Here is a 22,425-nt window from a genome sequence, read left to right as displayed (position 1 = left end):
CAAATAATTTATGATGTATGTATTGTTATTATTCTAATTTTGCTGATAAGACCAAATATTTGAGAGGAATTCCCTGTCAGTCCAGTGATTAAGAGTCTGCAGTTCCAATGCAGGAGTCATGGGTTTGATCCCTGGTCAGGGAACTAAGATCCTATATGCCACGAAGCCAAAAAAAAAAAAAAAAAAAAGACCTAATAGTTGAGAAACTTGCCTAAGATAAATGCAGTCAGTAAGTGGCAGAGCCACGAGTTAAAACCACAGTCTAGGATCAACACCTGTTTGTAGCTCTACAGCTTCTTTACTGAAATGGCTGTTGGGTCTCTCTTTTGAAAAGGCCAGTGCTAAATTTTTAGAAATGCTGTATTCTTTACAGATTTTTTAAAAAAAATGCAAACTAGTTCTTTTAAGAAACATATATAATTTAATATGAATACTTCTAGAGTCCATGGACATTATTTTAGGTTTTAAGTATGCATAGTTTTGCATATTGCATATTCTATATCTTAGTCTGTTGCATTATGTACTGAGCAGGAGCATTATTTCTTCAGCTGTCCTTTTTTAACCTAGATCTGGGCATACAATAATGATGCCATTAAACATTAAAGGTTGAATTCTTTGATTTCATAAATGTGTTTGTGAATAAATTGTGTTTTAGAGAAAACTTTACATTTGTGTAACAACTTTCATTCTCAGATCTTCACACAATATCCTATTTTATCCTAAATCCAAACACAGTAAAATAAGACAGGTGTTATTTTTTTGTATTTTACACATGAGGAAATTGCAATACAAAAATTATCTGTATTGTCACAAGGTCACACAGCCAGTTAGAGGGAAAGGCCAGTCAGGAGCTCAGTTCTCTGAATTCACAGCTTCAGGGTTTTTATTTTTCTCCTCTAAGAAACTGTTGTCCTTGTTGGACATCTTCTGTTTCTCTTCTTTTCATTTTTTTAAATCATGTTTTTAGAGGAATTCTTGACAGTAGACTTGATTTGGCTACTTCTAAAAGTTGTGGGACTAATTTAAAGTGTGTTCTTAATAGTTTACATACTTAGATATACTGGGGACTTCTTTGGTAGGGAGGAGTAAGAGACATGGGGTTATGTGCTGCATTTGAATTTCTTCATGGGCAATGAATAATAATTATGTGGTTGCCAAATTAGGGCAGCCAGTTTGAATGTTAAACAGTAAGACAAGGGCAAAGAGGTGTATCCCCAAGTCTGACAGGAAACTAATGACAGAAACCTTTAACCAAAGGTAAAATAGTTCCGGAATTAGTCAAGAGGTCTTTAGTTCAGAATAATTATCATTAATAAGTGATTGGCGTAGAACTATTTAAAGTGAGCTGATGGACTTTTTGCATCTGAGTCATCTAGGGGCATTGGTTAAACCCTTGAGCTCCACCCACGATTTATTGAAGCAGAATCTCTGGGCTGGGACTGGGAATTTATGACATCATCTGACTTCAAGAGGAACCAGTGAATAAGAGTAGGTAAGACAGCAGAATATTTAGTTGTTTTAAAATACCAAAAATTTCCAGTTTAAAAAAAAATGCTGGATGGAGACAGAGCACAACTCCCCATTTCTTAATTATGGGCATTGCATAGTGATTTCCCTTCAAAAAATGTGATGTGAAGAAAGGTAATTTCACAGTGAAGAAAACTGACAGGTACCACCTCAGCGAAATGATCGAGACCAGCATCAACTAGTGAGATATAATATCTATGCTTGATATGAAGTGATGAGAAGGACAGTTTTCCTCAGTGGTCTTCCTCTCAGAAGTATATTACCCCGTCCTAATTATGAAGAAAACCAGCAAATTCCAATAGAGGAGCATCCTACAAAATATAAGATCAGTACTCTGAAAAATCAGAGTTAAAAAAAGCCATCAAAAATGAAGTCTGAGACCCTTGTCACAACCAAGAGGAGCCTAAGAAGAACCTCAGAACTAAATATAATGTGGTGTCTTGGATGGGTTCTTAGAACAGAGAATGGGCATTAGATAAAAACTAAGGCAGTCTGAATAAATGTTGCAGCTCTATGGGTTCATTAATTGTAACAAATGTACCATGCTAAAGCAAGATGTTAATAATAAGGGTAACTATGTGTGGAGTATATGGGAGTTCACTACTATTTTATCCATTTTTCTGCAAATCCAAAACTGTCCTGGGGGGTTCCCTGGCAGTCCAGTGGTTAGGACCCTGTGTGCTCACTGCTAACGGCCCAGGGTCAATCTCTGCTCAGGGAACTAAGATCCCACAAGCTGTGTGGCACGGCCAAAAACAAGCAAACAAAAAATGTTGTAGAAAATTATCTATTTTTAAAGAACCCTCTGGTTTGCTAATGGTAACTGGGGACAATTGTGGCAAATGGTAAGTAGCAAAAGAACAAGATTTACCTGGCACCAGTTTTTGCCATGGCTGTGCACTGTTGAAGGGAGGCTAGACATGAATCAGGAGCTGATAGTGCTTGCAGACTAATGTTCAAGATGGGCAGATCCACAAGTTGGTCAAGCACAGAGAACTCTTTTTACCTTAGACAAAGAGCTGTGGTAGACTGAATGTTCCTTTTAGGGGAGAAAAATGAGAGCTTCTTTAAGTCAATGTTTCTTGAGCAGATTTGAGAAAGAAGAGTTGGCATTGATTGAGAGCTTACTCTGTACCCTGCCCTGTTCTATGTATTTCATAGACATTAACTCATTTCATTCTCCCAACAGCCCCATGAGGTAGGCATTGGGTTAGCCCCACTTTACAAATAAGACAAAGGAGGCTGACTCTCGGTGGTTTGTAGAATTCTCTACGAGACAGTGCAGTATTTGGCTCCTGTACTGTACTGTTGCGAGGTGGGTTTTCCTAGGGAGAGTGTCATTTCCAACATGAATTGAGGATGTCTTACATCATTGGAGATTTGATTTTCCTTTCTTTCTTTTTTTGTACTTTACTTCTAAGCTATTAAGAAACCCTGTGACCAACCTTTATCTTCAAAGTAAATAATCTGATCACTTCTCACCATCAAGCTATTAAGAAACCCTGTGACCAACTCTTATCTTCAAAGTAAATAATCTGATCACTTCTCACCCTGACTCCCTCCACTGCCGTGTTGATGAGCCTCCATCAAAGCTTGCCTGACTTGGGACTTCCCTGATGGTCCTGTGGTTAAGACTATGCATCCCCCTGTAGGGATGATTCAATGAATTTTGACAAATAGACCAGTCATGTAACAACAAGAACCACAAAATAAAACCGTTTCATCAACTCCCCAAATGTCCTTGTTCACCTTTCAGTTAGTCCTCTTATTAGTGCCATCACCACCTACTGGCAAATGTCTGTCAGCCACTGATCAGCAGCCTGTCACTAGAGATCTGCCTTTTCTAAACTCTGTTATATCTAAATGAAATCATACAGTATGTGTGTATGGCTTTTGTATGTGGTTTCTTTCACTTAGTGAGTGCTTTTGACACGTGTTTCTGTTGTTACATGCATCAGTAACTCATTCCTTTTGATTGCTCAGAAACATTCCATGGTGTTCCACACTACACTTCGTTTATCCATTCACCAGTTGATGGACTTTTGGGTTGTTTCTAGTTTTTGGCGATTTTGGCCATTGATTTGGCTACTTTGAACAAATTGCTAGATGAAGGTTCCAGTGCAAGTCTGTGTGTGTATATATGTTTGTTTTTCCAGTTGGTTAAATATGTGCAGTGATTTTGCTTGGTCTTACATAAACACATGGTAAAAATTTTTAAGAAACTACCTAGTTTTCAAAGCAGTTGCATAATTTTGCATTCCCATTAGCAATTTTTGAGAGTTCCAGTTGCTTCATACCCTTGTTATTTTCAGTTTTTAAAAATTCATTCATTGTAGTTGATGTGCCATGGTATCGCTTGATTTTAATTTACATTTTCCCAGTAACTGAAGATGTTGTGTATGTTTTTCTGTGTTTGCCTTTCCTATTTATATTGATGAATTATCTATTCAGATACTTTGACCAGCTTTTAAATTACACTTGTTGCTATTTTATTGTTGTAAAGTTCTTTATGTACTCTGGATTAATTTCTTTATCAAAAATAAGTGTTTTTTTGTGGGGGGGGAGGCTGTGTTGTGGAATGTGAAATCTTAGTTCCCTGAGGGTTGGAACCCATATCCCCAGCAGTAGAAGCCAGTAGGCAACATGTGGCCTACTGCCTTTTATTGTAAATGAAGTTTATTGGAATACAATCATGCTCATTCATTTACACATACCTATGGCTTTCATGCTACAGGGGCTGAGTTGAGCAGTTGCAGCAGAGATCATAAAATTTAAAATAAAGTTTAAATATTTATAATCTGGTCCTTTACAGAAAAATCTGACTGACCCCTGGGCCAGAATATTTTATTTATTTTTTCAATTTTTATTAATTTTATTTGGCTGCCCCAGGTCTTAGTTGCAACAAGTGGGCTCTAGTTTTCTGTCTAGGGATTGAATCCTGGGCCCCCTTGCATTGGGAGCATGGAGTCTCAACCATCTACCACCAGAGAAGTCCCCAGAATATTTTAAATAGACGTACAAACTCTGAAATTCAGAGAGACTATCTGAATGCTATAATATCTTACATAGTTCTCTGTGACCCTCCACCAGTCTCCCTTCTCTGCCCATCTACTTTATTCCTCTTCTAACCCTGAATCCCTTTTCTTTAAAAAAAAAAAAAAAAGTTACAGAATTCAGTTCTCTGCCAGAATTACAAAATGATTTAACTCTTTTAAATATAGAGTTCTTGTATTATTTATCTTAATTTATAATATATTACAAACACCTAAAACAATGATTTGAAGAGCCATTTTTTTCTTTTAAAGCAATTTCCTTTCTTTATCTTGATTCACAAACTGCTTAACATCTTGCAGAACTAGGGAGGCTGCTTCTTGTTTTCTCATCCCTGTCTGTATTAACATAATCTATTGTTTATTCTCAGACCGAATTACCATCATATTTGATGTTTCAGCTGGATTAGTGACTTCTGGCCAGGGCCAGAATAAACTGATAAAAGGAGTTTCAGCATTTTAATGAGTCATACCATGCTGAATGCAGAAACTTTGCCACCTTTGATCCCAAATTGAACAAACTAAAATCAATGTAAGCTATATCACAAGCTTCTCCAAGTGATAGCAATGTTTGAGTGATGTTAACCAAGTTGTGGGTAGAAAGAATGTGGCCTTCCAGATATAGTTACTTCACTTACCCTGTTTACCTCTGCTGGCCTCATTTCTGGTCATTTCCCTTGGCTTTCAACTTTCCAATTTTAATGAAAATGCTGGCATAGCCGCAGGACCTTTGAAAATGCTCTCTGGGGTATGTGAGGCCTCTGTCCACCACCACTGACATCACCTGTACATCTTTCATTTCTCAACCTAATTATAATTCTCATCCTCAGTTTCCTCTAAGCCCCAAGGCTGGTTTATATGCCTCTCTTCACACATTGCATAGACCTGAATCATACCATTTACTATACATTGGGCACAACATCTTATAGTTGGCTATTTACCTGTCTGTTTTGCCTAGATTGTAAGAGAAACCATTTCTGTCTTATTCCATATTGTATTTGCAGTGCTTAATACAGTACCTGGCACATGGTAGTAATTATTTGTTAAGTAAGTAAACCTCTTAAATGTTGTCATTTGTGAAAAAGGTATAATGCAACTAACCTTTAGAATTAGGATGGTTAAAAAAAAAGATGCTGGATATGAATATATTTACATATCACAACGCTAAGCGGGTAATAGACATTCAATGAATGTTAGTTGACTGTGAAATCTTCATTTTCTCTGAGTCACTATAAAGCTCCAAGTCAACTTTTAAATTTTGTCATAGATTCAGTTCTAACTATATACTGTATATACTAACATTCTTTTGTTTTTTATATGGTCTTGTTTTTTTATTTTTGGTTAAATGGACTCGAAAATATGCTGAAAAATTAAATGCCTTTTTTAGTAGAGTTGGGTAACTGTAAGTGATTTTGTGAAGCACATTTTCCACTATATATTAAGTAAAAATATATTACAGAAAATTAAAGCCATACATTTCTGATTTGTTTACAGTTGGAATATAATTAATATTCTGCTTCAAGAGGTATCTTAATAGTTCATTATTATATATGTATAAAGTGTTTTTTCTCATGAGTGTATGCTAACTCTACTGAGTGAAAGTTTGATGAACAAGATATATCCATCTCCAAGTATTTTCCCACAAATTACTTATGAATGACAAAGGATGAGCATTGACTTCTCGGTTGAGAAGTGTAGCAGACACCACCTTTTAACCAAGTGTTCTGAAACATAACCTTGCCCTGGAAAAACCAGCTTTTTAGGCCTTTTGATATAATGCAAGGTGAAGACCACAACATCACAATAATTATATTTCTACTAAAGATACACAATATGAATCTAATTATAAGGAAACAACAGACAAACCCAGTTTGAAAGACATTTTACAGAATAACTGTACTTCTCAAAAATGTCAAGGTCAAGAAACACAAAGAAAGGATAAGAAACTTTGCTATGTTAAAGGAGACCAAAAGGTCATGACAAACATGATCCTGGATTGGAGCCCTGACCCAGGGGCAAGGGGATAAAGAACATTACTGGGAAGATGGACAGAATATGACTTGGAGATTATAGATCAGATAATGGGCTTCCCTGGTGGCTCAGAAGGTAAAGAATCTGTCTGCAGTGCAGGAGACCTGGGTGGATCAGCTAATAGTTTTAAAGTGAAAGTGTTAGTTGCTCAGTTGTGTCCAACTCTTGTGACCGCATGGACTGTAGCCTGCCAGGCTCTTCTGTCTGTGGAACACTCCAGGCGAGAATACTGTAGTGGGTAGCCGATCTCTTCTCCAGGGGATCTTGCCAACCCAGGGGCTTGGGTCTCCAGCATTGCAGATTCTCTACTATCTGAGGCACCAGGGAGGCCAAGTAGTCTTACAGACGTGAATTTCCGCAAACTCTGGGAGATGGAGGAGAACAGAGGAGCCTGGCGTGCAGCAGCCCATGGGATCACAAAGAGTAGGACACAACCTCATGACTGGACAACAACAACAATAGTTTTATCAGACTTAAACTTGATAACTACAGTGTTTATGCAAGTAAATAGCCTTGTTCACCTCATGTATTCTTGATGAGAGGAGTGGGTTATGCTTAAAGAGATGGGAAGAATTGTTGGCAGCCATATTGGGAGGCTGTCTACCACAAAGCCAAAATAAACTCATTTGGATAAATTTGAATGTATTTATCAAAGGGTAATTTAAGAACATTAGCATATAAAATAAATGTCAAAAGAATTTCAATTTGAATGAAAGTTAACCTGTTGTATGTATGAATTCAGAACCATCATTTGTAAATGTTTAGATGCAGTCTAATATATAAAAGTGTCAGACAGGAATTCCCTGGTGGTCCAGTGGTTAGGACTCTGTGTTTCCACTGCAGGGGGCCCAGGTTCAATCCCTGGTGGGGGGACTAAGATCCTGTATATCATGTGGCATGGCCAAAAAATAAAAGCAAATTTTAAAAAAGTGTCAGATAGATGTTCTAGCTGGAGCCTCTCTTTAGAATTCAAAGTAGTTTGATTCTTGCCAGCCACCAGGAGCCCATTTGTATAATGGACTTTTGAGTGAAGGAGAAAAAAGTAGTGTTTCTCTGGGCTCACAGGTGCATGGTGGTCTCTGCCTCAGATGTTGTCCCTTTGTCCTGACCCATAGACTTGCACTGAAGAATTCGTTCAGTTTTCACTCATTCATCCAATTTTCCCTCAGAATCGAACTATTAGAATTATCCATTTAAGGTGTGCCTGTCTGTCATTCCTTCTGTCGCAGTCACTGCTGCAACTGATGAAAATGTTCTGTTAAATTATAATCATCCTGTCACAAGACCTGTTGAGACAGAGCTCTAATTCTTTATAATGGTCTGCTCTGTCACCTCAAAATTATTGTATACAAGCTGGCTCAGAGCACCTATACTGTATCTAGTATAACTTCAACTCAATGGACATGAGTTTGAGCAGGCTCCAGGAGTTGGTGATGGACAGGGAAGCCTGGCGTGCTGCAGTCCCTGGGGTCACAAAGAGTCGGACACGACTGAAGGACTGAACTGAACTGAGTATAACTTCATATTCTGTGCTTAGCCGCTCAGTCATGTCAGACTCTTTGCAACCCCATGGACTATAGCCTGCCAGGCTCCTCTGTCCATGGGGATTCTCCAGGCAAGAATACTGGAGTGGATTGCCATGCCCTCCTCCAGGAGATCTTCCCAATCCAGGGATGGAAGTCAGGTCTCCCTCATTGCAGGTGAATTCTTTACCAACCAAGCCACCAGGAATACATAGATAAATTTCCTCTTAGGGAATTCCTTGGCTGTCTAGTGGTTAGGACTTGGCACTCTCACTGAAGATGGCCTGGGTTCAGTACCTGGTCAGGGAACTAAGATCCTGCAAGCTGCACAGTGCAACTAGAAAAAACAATTTTTTCCTTCTAGTCTCTAGAGGTAAAGAATGTCATCTTTTACTTCTTCTAAGATAAGATATTTAACGTTGGCCATATTTAAACATCCTAAAAGGATAACATTTTATTGAGATCACATTTCTTATGAGCTTTTTCCTTAATAATTGAGTGATTTACAAAAATGCATGCGCTACATTTTCTTCCTGTAAGACTTAATGTGAGACATTATCAATTCCTCATATTTCTTTTGGAAGGGCGCAAAAGGGACATCATTATCCACTCCCCTATCTTTAAATGTGAGAAGCATGTGTCCAATTAAACCTAGTGCTTCCTATTCATTGTTCTCTATGAATAATTAACCTTTCTAAGTGCTGACATCAGGAAGGTTTTGAATCTCTCTTCCAAGAGGAAAATAAAATGAAGAGCAGAACTGACATTTCTTTAGAGTTTTTAATCACTTTGAAAGATAGTTAATAACAGTAAAATATGAGCATTCAAATGTAAAATGTTGATTCTATAAATTATTTTGTTTAGTCTTTGGCGATAATGATTTTGTTATTATCATAGGCTTCTCTAAAGTAATAATGTTCTCTAATGCAGTCATTTGGAACAATATGGTCACCAGTCTAGTTTCATTAGTCACATGGGAACACTATAAATCAATCCCTCTGATCTTTGCAATGAAACGTGCAGGGTGCCAGCCGTGTTAATACCTGTTAATTACTACCCTTTAAGCCTCATTCTTCCTGTAAGTCAGATACGCATACTTTAGGACTTTTTACAGTTTAAATTGTTCTGCTCATCCTCCTGCTGATCTCCTACAAGGCTTTTGCCCCTCTCAGTTGATTTATAATGTAACCTTGAAGCAAGAAGTAGCATTAGTCGACTGCTGTTTTAATAAATGGCTTGTCAGCTATTTTACAACTCTGGTTATTTCTTTGACTAGAGAAATTTCTAGGTAGCTGGCTTTTGAATTCCTCATTATTTTCAAGATTTGACTGGACATTCTTGATCAAATCTGTCTTCTGTGCAAATAATTACTTGATTGCTAGAGAGAAATAGTTCTGATATGTTTTGATTTTGATTTTACATGGTCTGATTCTGTCATAGACTTACTAGTCAATTTGGAGGGTTGAAAATATAATAAGACTATTTTACATTTAACCTGTTGAAAGAATAGTTATCCTCTCTGTTTGGTTTACTTGTTTTGTAACACAGGATTAAATTATTGTGAGAAATCAATAAAATTTTGGAATGCTGCAAAACTTTTAGCTTCCACAGTCAAATTTAATTAGGTTCACTTTTCACAGCGATTTTTTTTTTTTCCCCCAACATGCACAATTGCCATTTCAGAGTAAGTCTTAGCTTAAACTGAACTCATCATGTAGTCAGTCTCTCCTGGCTTCTATTTCTGCATTCTCAGTTTCCCTTTCCCTTTATGACATCAATCCATCCACTCTACCAAGCTGAAAATCTTAAGAACATTCTACGTGTTTCTTCTTGGTCCCATGCATCCTGACAGTCTGAAAGTTTTATCGAAATGTGTCCTTTTTCTGTTTCTTCTTTATCCCTCTAATTGCTGCCTTTGGGGGGCTTTCAATATTTCTTACTTCCAAACTGACCTGTTCTCTCCAGTCTTTTCTTTCCCCCTGCTTCCCGTTACACTCACATCCATAGCTCCACACAGCAGTGTTTGATATAACACTGCCTATTCTCTTCATGCTCTTGCTCCTGGAAATCACTAGTCTATTTGCAATTTCTGTGAGTTTGTCTACTCTGGGCATTTCAAATAGAATTGTATGATAGGGTATTTTGTGTCTGGTTGCTTCAACTTAGCATGTCTTCAAGATTCATTGTTGATGTAACATGCATTAATACTTCATCATTTTTTATGGATGACATAATATTCCACTTATGGGTATATCAAATTTTGTTTATCCGTTCATCAGTTGGAGGCATTTGGGGTGTTTCACTTTTTGGCTGTTACGAATCATGCTGTTGTGAACATTTGTATACAAATTTGGTATCTCTTGGTTATACATCTGGGGGTGAAATTACTGAGTCATCTGATTAGGGTGCTTAACATGTTAAAGAAGTGCTAAACTGTTTTTCAAAGTGGCTATACCATCTTCCATTCCAACTAGCAGTGATGGAAGGTTCAAATTGCTCCACTTTCTGACCAAGACTTTTTTTTTTCTTAATTATGGCCATTCTAGCAAGTGTGGTTTTGTTTTGTTTGTGGTTTTGAGTTGGATTTTCCTAATGACTTACAATGTTTATCATCTTATTGTGTACTTTATGGGTCATTTATTTATCTTCTTTGGAGAAATGTCTATTCAAGATCTTTGCTAAGTTTTAATTGGTTTGTTCGTCTTTTGATTGTTGTATGTCAGTGACGTGACGTTTAGTGCATCTGTCACTTTCATAGTCTTTCCTACTGCTTGGAAATGCTTTTAACTTTGTTTAGTCAAGCATTTCGGAGAAGGCAATGGCACCCCACTCCAGTACTCTTGCCTGGAAGATCCCATGGACGGAGGAGCCTGGTAGGCTGCAGTCCATGGGGTCTCAAAGAGTCAGACATGACTGAGCGACTTCACTTTCACTTTTCACTTTTATGCATTGGAGAAGGAAATGGCAACCCACTCCAGTGTTCTTGCCTGGAGAATCCCAGGGATGGGGTCGCACAGAGTCGGACACGACTGAAGTGACTTAGCAGCAGTCAAGCATTTGGGCTTCCCAGGTGATGCCGGCAATAAAGAATGAACCTGCCAGTGCAGGAGACATGAGATGTGGGTTCGATCCCTAGGTTGGAAAGATCCCCTGGAGGAGGAAATGGCAACCCACTCCAGTATTCTTGTCTGGAAAATTTCATGAACCAAGGACCCTGGTGGGGTACAGTCCATGCACAGGACTGAGCACACACGCGCACTGTCAAGCATTTAAACATCCGTGAATAAATTATGTTCTATGTCTGTGTTGGAAATAAAGTATCCAGTAAGACGTCACCTCTCCTGTGGATTATGCTGCCTGATTTCCTACTCCTCAATCCTCTTTTACCCTGCATCCCAAATGATTTTTCTAAAAAGTGAATTTGATCATATTACTTATGCTAATGACTTTAATGCTTCCTTTATTTACTACTAGAAAAAGTTCTAGTTCTTTGAAATGATTTATGAATCCTTCAAAATTTGTTCCTTGCCAACCTCGTCAAGGTTATCTCTTGTCTCTACCCTGTACCCCACTCTGGGATAACGTTAGTGTAGTCTAGTTAAATGCAACATCTAGATATACTCAAGTTAGAGACTAGGGGAATAAGTGGGTTTCTGGTGGCTCAGTGGTAAAGAATCCGCCTGCAATGCAGGAGACCCAGATTCAATCCCTGGGTCAGGAAGATCCTCTGGAGAAGAGAATGGCAGTTCACTCCAGAATTCTTGCCTGGAGAATCCCATGGACAGAGGAGCCCGGTGGGCTGTACTCCAATGGGGTTGTAAAGAGTCAGACACGACTGAGTGACTAACACTGCCCCTCAGAGACCTGAAGCAGGTCCCAGGTGAGAATGAAAGGAATCAGTGGACCTTCTTAATTCTGGGTCCCAAACAGCAGGTCTCTCTGAAGTCTGTGACCGAGAACACAGGCTGTGTTCTGTTACCCTGTTGTCTTAGTGGGATCTTCAGGTGTTCCAGCCTCACCTCACTGTTACTATTAAGTAGTAAGGAAGAGCTAGAGCTTGGATCGGGGTTAAAGGGGAGCATAGCCCTTTAAGGACTGAGGGATCACTGCCTCACTATATGACTTTGAAAATAGATCTATGAAATTCCCTGGGAGTCCAGCCCACGCTCTCACTGCCAAGGGCCCGGGTTTGATCCCTGGTTGGGGAACAAAAACCCCATATATCCCCAAAATCCTGTGGCCAAAAAAAGAGGTCTATATAAATTTAAAAAGAATTTTAAACTAGTAAACTAAACTAGTAAAACAGCAAAATCTATATGTATATATACATACAACACAGAAATACAAAGCAGACTATGAAATTCAAATTACATCTCCAAAGTGGAAAGTATGTTATCTATTGCTGTGTAATGAACTAACCCCAAAATTCAAATGGCTTAAAACAACCATTTAATTTTTTCAGCTTGTTTGCACTGTAATTGACAAATAAAATTATGTAATTGACAAAATTGTAAGATATTTCAACTCTACATTGTGATGATTGCATATATGTATGTGTACATGTATATGATAAGAATTTTTAAGTTCTACTCTTAGCAAATTTTAATTTTATAAATTATAAACTATAGTCACTATGTAAAAAAACAAATCATCTTACTTTTCTCATCCTTTTGTGGGTGAGAAATTTGGAAAAGGGCCACCTAGGCCCTACAGTTGATTTGATGTCACCTGGGGTGAGTGTGGCAGGATGATCCTTCCAAGATGGCTCTTTTATTTGAATCCCTGGCACGTCATGACTCCTTGGCTTGGTATCTCCTTGTCTTGTCCCTCTGGGCCTGTGCAAACGGCTTGCATCAGCTCCTGTTGCAATAGCTGCTGGTTTTCCTGGGGTGGTAGTCTTCAGGTAATCGTGCTGCTTAAGATGACATTTGGTTTCGGCAAGAACAAGGCAGTAGCTGCCAGGTCTCTTAGAGGCTAGGCCTGAAGTAGGCTTAGCTCTTATGGCGTCAATTATACCACATCCTGTTGATCAAAGCAGACCAAACAGAGACTCAAGACAAAGGATCATAGACCCCAACTCTCAATTGGAAGAGTAGCAAAGAATTTGCAGTCATCCCTAAACTGCTATAAAATCTTTTAGGTATATATATTTGATAAGCATAGAGGTTTCCACTGCCCCCTGCCAAGTATCAGTAAGTACCACGCTAAGTCCTCAGCAGGTTGCAAATGTGTTGGCTGTCTTAGATAAAGATGAGGTGCTATTACATCTATTGTGTGTAACTTTGTTATTGTTGTTGTTCAGTCTCTAGGTCTTGTCCAACTCTTTGTTACCTCATGGACTGCAGCATGCCAGGCTTCCCTGTCCTTCACTACTTCAATAACTTCTAAAATATTTAATGGTCATGATAATCAAAATTCGCTGAAGTTGTATTTCTTTGATTTCTGCATGTGTATTTTATGATCAACATATGCAGTTGCAGGAAGCATGTAGTTTGCCTTTTATGACACATACCTGAGATCTTAGGAGTATTAAAAATAGTTTATTAATGCCCAGGGTATCATTCTGGCTCACCTAATACCTTGATTTACTGAAGTCACAAAAGTTATTTTGGCTTTTTTTATGGATATAACTTTAGCCACATTGTAAAGCATAGCTTTGTACAGGTGTTTTCACATGTCTGATCCATTGATCCACTGACATGAAAGAAATTCAACCCTTGGGTCATAGAGAAAAGAAGCAAAAGACCTAATAAAAAGCACATGTTAACCGTTAAATGTTCATTTACCAAATCCTACTTAAACTCTTGTACTCTCAGAGCTAATTTCATCCAATTGCCTTTTAATTATAGTCTCTTGCTCAGAGTTGCAAATATAATGGCTTTTTAATATAACTTGCAGTGTTCTGTGTCCAATGTAGGATGTAATCATGCAATTTATTCAGTCAGAGCTAGTGCATTAGGTAATTAAAACATAAGCACACACAGATTTCTGCACATGCATATTTGGCAGGAAAGTAATATAAGAATCTGACAATTCTTTTGCAGAGTTCTTTCTGGATAGAATAGAAGGGGAATCCTATGTCCACCAGTGCACAGTGTAGCTAAGGTGAAATATAGAAATCAAATATGACTGTTTGGGAGACACAGTCTCATATCACATATGCACATATCACAGAGTACGATAAACTAAAGTAGGAATGTAAGTGGTTTAACACGTTGTTAACTATCTAATCACAGCCTTGGTTGATATAATTCTCAAGGCAAGATAGTTCTTCATTATCTAAGATGTTAGGAGTTGAACGGACCCTCAATCTCCTGCCCCTTTTAGAGGAAGACAAAAAGAAAAAAAAAAGATACGGGATTTCAGATAATTTTGACTATTAACAAAAATGACCATTAGAAAAAAGCTTTTTTGTGTAGTGATTACTCTTGGGAATAAGAGTTGACATTATGCATAGGTAGTTAAACCCTTCTCTGTAGTTTCCACCTTTATTTTGGTGTAACCAGATTTTATGTAAAAACAAGTAGTATTTTACTAGCTGTTTTAAAATACATATGATTTTGGTGACCTTTAATTGAAAAGAATCTTATTTACTTCTTTTTGGCCGTGCTGGGTCTTTGCTGGTGCACGCAGTCTCTCTCTAGCTGTGGAGAGCAGGGACCGCGCTCTCCGGGTGGTGCGCGGGCTCCTCACTGCAGCGGCTTCTCTGGTTGCAGAGCATAGACCCTGGGACGCATGCGCTCAGTAGTTGTAGAGCACAGGCTTAGTTGCTCCACAGCATGTGGGATCCTCCTGGATCAGGCATTGAACCTGAGTCTCCTGCATTGGCAGGTAGATTCTTTACCACTGAGCCACAAGAGAAGCCCTGTAATTAGTTTTTAAAAAGCGTATTAAGCTGCATTTTTATACATTTATTCATTCCATAATTTATAAGTGCTAACTAATTATGCCCCATATATTACAGTGATACCAAAGTTTTTTTGTAGAGTGTATTTCTTTAGTGTTAACTTTAACTGTATTTGGCCATTAAATAAATTAAAAAAGAAAGGATACATGCCATGAATCCAAATATCAGTGTGAAAACAAAAATACTTAGTTATTGACCAGGGTTTGCAGTTTGTAAAATGCCAGTATCTGGAGACATAAAAGACAGACAAGAACAGTTAGGAGGCTAGTCAAGTAACTTCCTACTGTCAGGTCAGAATTTAACTTAGTCTTGGAATCCAGATACACAAGCACTTTCTCAGGCTGATGCTCCTTGTACATTTACAGGTTAGGGTTATAAATGCTGAGACTTTGGCCCCTTCATCTCCAGAAAGAGTCATCTCTGAAGGAGACCAGCCTGCACACACACAGGATCCTTCCTGATGCCTTGAGTCCCAGCTCTCAATTTACAGCCTAAACCTTGCCATTGAATTTCTCTAGCCTTGACTGCTCTCTATTTAATCCTTCCTTTTACTTAGTCCTATCGAAGCTTCCTTCATAGCTCAGTCAGTAAAGAATCTGCCTGCAATGCAGTAGACATGGGTTCGATTCCTGGGTCAGGAAGGTCCTCTGGAGAAGGAAATGGCAACCCATTCCAGGATTCTTGCCTGGAGAATCCCATGGACAGAGGAGCCTGGCAGGCTACAGTCCATGGGATTGCAAGAGTTGGACACAATTTAGCAACTAAACCACCACCACAGTAGTAATTAGTTCTTAAGTAAAAATGTAAGCCCTTGATTTGTTTTCTTAAAAAAAAAAAAAAAAAAAAATCAGTTTTACTTTTGGCGTTTCTAAAAGGAAGATTAATTTTCAGTTTGATGTTTATATTGTGTGTTGACTTTCCCCCTGAAAAGTTGTTTATGGTACATACTTCCTCCCGTGGCTTCCCTCTGGCTGTGGACCTCCTTCTTTCCCTTTACAGCCTAGCTCCCTTTAAGGATATTTGCACATTTCCTACTGAATAAAGATTTATGCAACTTGTTCCCTTTTAATGGACATATGTATTATGAATCAGACTACTATTAAAACATGTTTTAGTCAACATCTTTGAACAAATTACCTACATTAGTGCACATATTCTGTAAAATGGAATTCTAGAAATTATTTGGCCTAAAAAAACACTCATTATGGTTTGAACTGTGTACCCTCAAAAATCCATGTTGAAATCCTAACCCCCAGTACCTTGTAATGTAACCTCATTTGGAGATGGTCATCTTTATAGACCAAGTTACAATGAGGGCATCATCAGGGTGTGTTCTAAACTAGTCTGTCTGATGTGCTTTTAAGAGGAAATCTGAACACAGGCATGCAGAGGGATGATGTGAAGATACAGGCAAATGCCACGTAACCCTGAAGATAGTCATCTTCAAGCCAATAAGACACATCTGGAACAGAGTCTACCTTTACAACCCTAGGAAGGAACCAATACTGCCAATACCTTTTTTTAAACTTCTAGCTCCAGAACTATGAGACAACAAATATCTATTGTTTAAGTCACCCAGTTGGTGGTATTGTTATGGCAGTTCCCAGAAAACTGGCTAGCACACCCCTCCCCAAATGGCTTTTTATCCCTTAACTGACCATGTAGAGAGTAACTTTCCCCCTACACCTCACTGACACCAAACAATCAATTTTTACCATGTTTCACTAATTTGGAAGACAACTAAATGACTTTTTAATACACACTCCTTTGATTTTTTAATACAGATTTAATACATTTCTGGGGTTTTATTTCCTTTTATTTTAAAATATCTAAAATGGATTCAAATGGATTGACATCATCAGCTAACTATTTACATCTACTATGATTAACATGGTTTGACACAATCATAAAAAATAAAATGATTAAACAATATGCTTAACTTGAAAAGTTTTAACTATGCATTAATTTATTGAGAATCTACTAAAAAATTTTCATTCTCTAGAATTATCACTTGTATTAAATATTTTGCTAAAAGGAAAAAGCTAAATGATTGAAAACTACAAAATGAAAAATAAAAATCAATTTCTTATTTATAGTATGAGATATTAAGTCTAAGGATTATGCTTTTGAAGTAAGTTCATTACCGACCTTACTGTTAGAAGCATGTTGTAATTCTACACAAAATTCTAAAATAATATCTCAGACTAGAGGAGCATCTTAGTAACATTAAAATAAAATGGCTTGAGGGTCACAATATTGATTTCAAAATTGTTTTCTGAACCAATTATCAATGAGGCATATTTGTTCCCAGTAACTCTTTAGTTAATATATGCCTATCCTGTTTGATGATTATTTCTTAATCTTTTCTCACAGACTCCTGTTGGCCTTTGCGTGAGTCAAGAGGTGGGCTTTCATGTTATTTGACTGAATAAATTTCTTGCGACAGCCTACAAAAGGACACACAAAAGGTTTCTCCCCAGTGTGGATGCGCACATGTGTACGCAAGTTGAAGGACAGGGAAAAGCGTTTTCCGCACCCTTCAAAAGTGCATGGAAATGGCTTCTCTCCAGTATGAACCAGAAAATGTCTTTTTAGCTTTGCACTTTCCTTGAAGGCTTTCCCACATTCTGCACACACATGATCTCGGGGATTATGAACTCGAAGATGCTTTCTCAGGGATGTTTTATTCTTGAACTCTCTTATGCATCCATCTTGAGGACAGACATGTTTTTCTGGAGCACCATATTCTTTATTTGTACTTGGCTTCCTTCTTGTACATCCCATGAACTGTTTAGGTTCTGAAAAGTCCGCGTTGGGTATTCCTCCGGGTGGAAGCTTCTTGCTTGGCTTGTACTCAGAAAACTCAAGAAGTGGATTCTCTCCAACAATCTGTTGAGGAAGTTCTTGTTTTGCATCTCTTTTCATGTATTCCAAGGAACATTCAAGAAGTGAGCTTGCCGCAAGAACCTGTTGAGAAAGGTCTTGTTTTGGTCCTTCTTTCAGACATTCAAAGGACTGAAGGAGTGGGTCCTCTTCCACGATAGGTTCAGAAAACTCACCTCTTATTATGCATTCTATGTAACAGTCAGAGAAGGAATCCTCTTCGACAACCCGGAAGCTAGTCTCATAGCACACATCGTCATCACATAAGATCCATGTCGTGTCAGGAGGTTCCTGCTGGGCTGGCAGCGACTTGTCCCTACTGGCAGCTCTTCTACCCAGGCCTTTCTGGCTAGGTGTCGTTCCCCTTTTCTTCAGTTGCTGGTCCATGGTGTCCTGTTAATTCCCTCTTTGAAGGTTTACACCAGGATAGATCAACCACTTCCAGGTAGGAGTGATCAGCCTGAATTGTCTTCAGCAAGCACCTGTTTGAGATAGCAGTCATTAGGTGAAATGTATTCCAATTAATATAGTCTCAATTCAAGCCATGATTGGAAAATGACCTCAAAAAATGGCCTAGAACTCACTTTCTAATAACAGAATCACTACATTTACATCTTTGACTAATTCTCCAAGAGAGGAAGAGAATTAGTTGTGAAGTACATAAGACTTGGATCATAACCATTTCTTTCCTGGGTACCCCCCACATGTTATCAGACCTTTCTAATTGATCAGCTAATGTCTACTGGTCACTCATGATGTACTAGTGCTATTCTAGGCTACTTGTGGGTTGAGAGACCAATGAATAGATACACCAAAAAAAAAAAAAAAAAAAAAAAAACGTATGCCTCATAGAGTATATGCTCTCCTGGGCACAAAAAATAAGTAACATACATTGTATGTTATATGGAATAAGCCAAGGGACTAGTAGAAAGCAGAAGTTTGCAATTTTAAATAAGGAGCTCCAGGTAAACCTGGACTGAGGGAGTGGTAGCAGATTAAAAACTTGAAGGAGGTGAGGGAGCAAGATAGGCCTACATTCTTATGTAACTCTTCTGTGAAATTCAAATACTGCATTTAAAGTGCTCAGCACACTTCGTGGCATCGAGCAAATGCTGACTGCTCATGTGAGCTACTGTTAGTTTACCTTTGTATTCATTCTGTAAGTAAATATAGGATCTTGCTAAGTGCCAGGTACTCTTCTAGACCAAGGGCAGCAAACCTTTTCTGTAATGAGATAGAATTAAGCTTTGTGGGTCCTGAGGGCCTGTGTCATAGCCATTCAACTCTCTCACTGTGGCATGGAAGCAGCCATAGACAGCACTTGGAGGATGGACAGTTTACAGCAGAGACTGATTCGGTGCATGGCTGTAGCTTGCCCACCCTTGTTCTAGGAGATGGGGATCCAGAGAATAAACCACATGAAATCCACGCATTCCCATCTCCTATCAGTGCAAGTCAAAATAAAGGCACAGGGGAATTTGGCCACACATGGCTTTTGATCTTTTTTAAAAAAATCTAAAAGTAGTAGTATGAGACAGCATGATTATATTCTTCCTAAGAGCCCTTTGTTTAATCGTTACAACTGTTAAGCAGTTAAGCAAAGGATCTAAAGATCTTTTATAAGATCTCTTAATTTTAGCCTGATGTCCTGCTCTAGGAACAAAAATTAAGTGCTTTTTAAATAACTATTTAAAAATACCTCCTCAAAATTTTGTGTCATTTACTTTTGGTAAAATAATACACAGAATGAAAACAAAAATGCTTTTATGTCTTCTTAAACACTGTATATATACACACACATATTTATATATAAAGTACATACACATCATATCAATCACTAATATACTTTAGTATGTATATATTTAGTATACATATATATCCAGTATATATATACTAAATATGTATATTTAGTATATACTAATATATACCTTAGTATAAGTAATTTGTATAATGTATATTTACTTATATAGGTATAAATAAAAAATACATAAATATAACAGTATATAAACCATATATTATATAAATTTACTTATATGTATAAAATATATAAATGGGGATTTCTGTCACAGTCTAGTAGCTAAGACTCCATGCTTCCAATGCAGGGGGTGAGGGTTTGATCCTTGACTGGGGAACTAAGATCCTGCATGCCTTAGCCATATATATACACACACACACACACACACACAAAATATAAATATTATGATATTTTAAAATTGCTAAGGGAAGATTTTTAAATGTCTTCTTAAGCATTTATGTATACATATTATACAAGTAAAATAGGTATTTTAATATGAATATTGTATATTTAAATAAGTATGTCATATTTATATATAAATTGCTCAGGGAAGATGTTTAAATGTAACAAATATATATTTCTATACAATATATATACTCATATTATTTAAAACTCTTCCCTTACCAACTGCAGTGCACATTTTGTTTTTATTGCATGTTTTCTTTTTCCAGAAATAAATTGACATGATTCTTTTGAGGTGGTTATTTTTAAACATGCCTTTTAAAAAATATTATAAAGCTGTTTATATGTTATATTCCTAATAATAAAGTTAATGGTATAAGCATTATTATTTATTCTCTCCAGTCAAGGAGACTGTATCCAGGAATATTTGCCTAACAAAATCTTGATCTCATAGCTAAACAATAATTCTTGTTTCATTTGTATTAGTGAATATAGCACTTTTGGAGCAAAACCACTAGTGACAGACCTAAAGTTTTTTAAGTAGGAAAGACGACAATAGCCCACTCCCTCAATCAGCTTATTTAAAGTAGCTGCAATTTGTTTGACTCCAGCTTTTTTCTACAAACTTATCTCTTGCCATCTCCAGCTCTCCTATTTCATTTCCAGCCAAATAAACTCTCCTTTCTTTTTTCTTTTTTTTTTTTTAACCTCTCCTTTCAATAAAGTGCTAAGCTCTTTCCTCTCAACAAAATACTACCTAGCCTCATATGTACATCTGTAACTTACATAATATTACTGTAATCAACTGTATCCACCCCCCCCCCAAAAAAAAATTGGATAAATACCAAGCTGTTACCAAGAATCAAAAATCTCTGCTTAAACAGCATTTGCTCAGGCCCGCTTTCCTTGATTCTCAGTCTCAAAGCTAAATGCTCTCCTAGCTCTTTACTGTACACTGACCAGAGCCCCTTGGTTCTGATTATTTCAGATCTGTCTTTCCTACCAGTCTGTAAGCTCTGAGAGAGCAAGGGTCTCTGTGTCTTATCCACATGCCCCAGCACTCACTAGTTTTATATAATGATGTATTTCTCACAATATGCAAGCTTGTGAGAATGATGTATAAATTGAAATGGTAATTTATTATGAGAACACTCCTGTTGATACTCAGCTACATCCTCTGGTGGTATAAATAGCTACATGGAAAATGTACTGGTTAAGCGTGGTATGAAAACAAAGTCTGGTTGTTACATGTATTACTTAATGGCATGAGACTATATATTATATTTTCTATTTCTCAAATTGTGATGTAAGTACTTTCAAAGTACATCATTTACTTACTCAGTCATTTGATATTTAGTAGCAAACATTGTTAGGTGCTGACGCTTTAAAAAAACTTTTTTTTTGGCTGTACCCCATGGCTTACTGTTATCTTAGTTCTCCTACCAGGGATCGAACTGGCCTCATGGCAGGGAAGGGAAAGCATGTAGTCCTAACCACTCGGCTGTCAGGGAATTCCCCCAGAGCTGACTCTAAGGCAGCAAAAAAGATACACAGTCTCTGGTTTTCATGGAACCTCCATCTGTGTGTGATAGAAATGTAAATAAAGTTTTTATAAGAGGGTAAATAGTTTCTGGTTGAGAAAAATGCTATGAAATGAAACCAATAAGAGGAAAAATGGAGGAGGCTATCTTTTAAAAAGAATGTCTGTAGAGGCCTCCAAGGAAGCATTAGAAGAAGCATCTGAAAAAGAAGTATTAGCCAGCTGAAAGAGGTGGAAGGAGAGTGTTCTTTTCAAGCTGCAGCAGAAAGCACAAAGGGATTAGCTTGCTGGATGGAAAGAAAGCCATGCTTGTTACACAAAATGGCGGGCGGAGGCCACAGAGGTCAGAGACAAGGTCGGGGACGTGCAGGAGGGAACCATCTGCAGGTCGTTCCCAAACGAGGGGCGCCATTAAGGGGTTTCTTTCAGACAAGGAAATTAGCACGCTCAGATTTAGGCTGAAAGGCTACTCAGGCCGATTTGTGAAGAATGGATTAAGGCAGGCAAGAGTGAAAGCAGGAAAAAGAAATCCCTTAGGCTATTTAGTAATCTAGGAAAAGCCGGTTGGAGGTTGGGAGCTTGTGGTGGCAAGAGAGTAGAAATGGAGGGAGAGGGGAAATGGAGATGGTCTTCCAGTTTGCTCTCGGGTTGGATGAAGGGGTTGAGAGAACAGGAATCAGGAATGAGTGAGGAGCCTAATTTTTGCTCAAACCATTGGTTGGATGGCAGTGCCATTTACAGAGATAATTGAAGAGGAAAGAAAGAGA

General features: G+C 37.9%; 1 protein-coding gene across 1 annotated transcript; it reads right to left on the bottom strand.

Annotated features, from left to right (window-relative positions):
• Positions 1–17,405: 17,405 nt before the first annotated feature.
• On the bottom strand, positions 17,406–18,308 carry ZFP42 (ZFP42 zinc finger protein). Its single transcript, XM_061134780.1, has one exon. The coding sequence runs from the start codon at positions 18,306–18,308 to the stop codon at positions 17,406–17,408; it is 903 nt and encodes a 300-aa protein (XP_060990763.1).
• Between the last annotated feature and the right edge of the window lie 4,117 nt (positions 18,309–22,425).

This window comes from Dama dama, chromosome 32 (genome assembly GCF_033118175.1).
Source record: "Dama dama isolate Ldn47 chromosome 32, ASM3311817v1, whole genome shotgun sequence".
Classification (NCBI taxonomy): Eukaryota; Metazoa; Chordata; class Mammalia; order Artiodactyla; family Cervidae; genus Dama; species Dama dama.
The sequence above is the reverse complement of the archived record's forward strand: the minus strand, read 5'-3'. Positions and strand labels throughout refer to the sequence as shown.

What these genes read in the sequence shown, in the direction of transcription:
- ZFP42 (XM_061134780.1), bottom strand. Translation starts at nt 18,308, where the DNA reads ATGGACCAGCAACTGAAGAAAAGGGGAACGACACCTAGCCAGAAAGGC.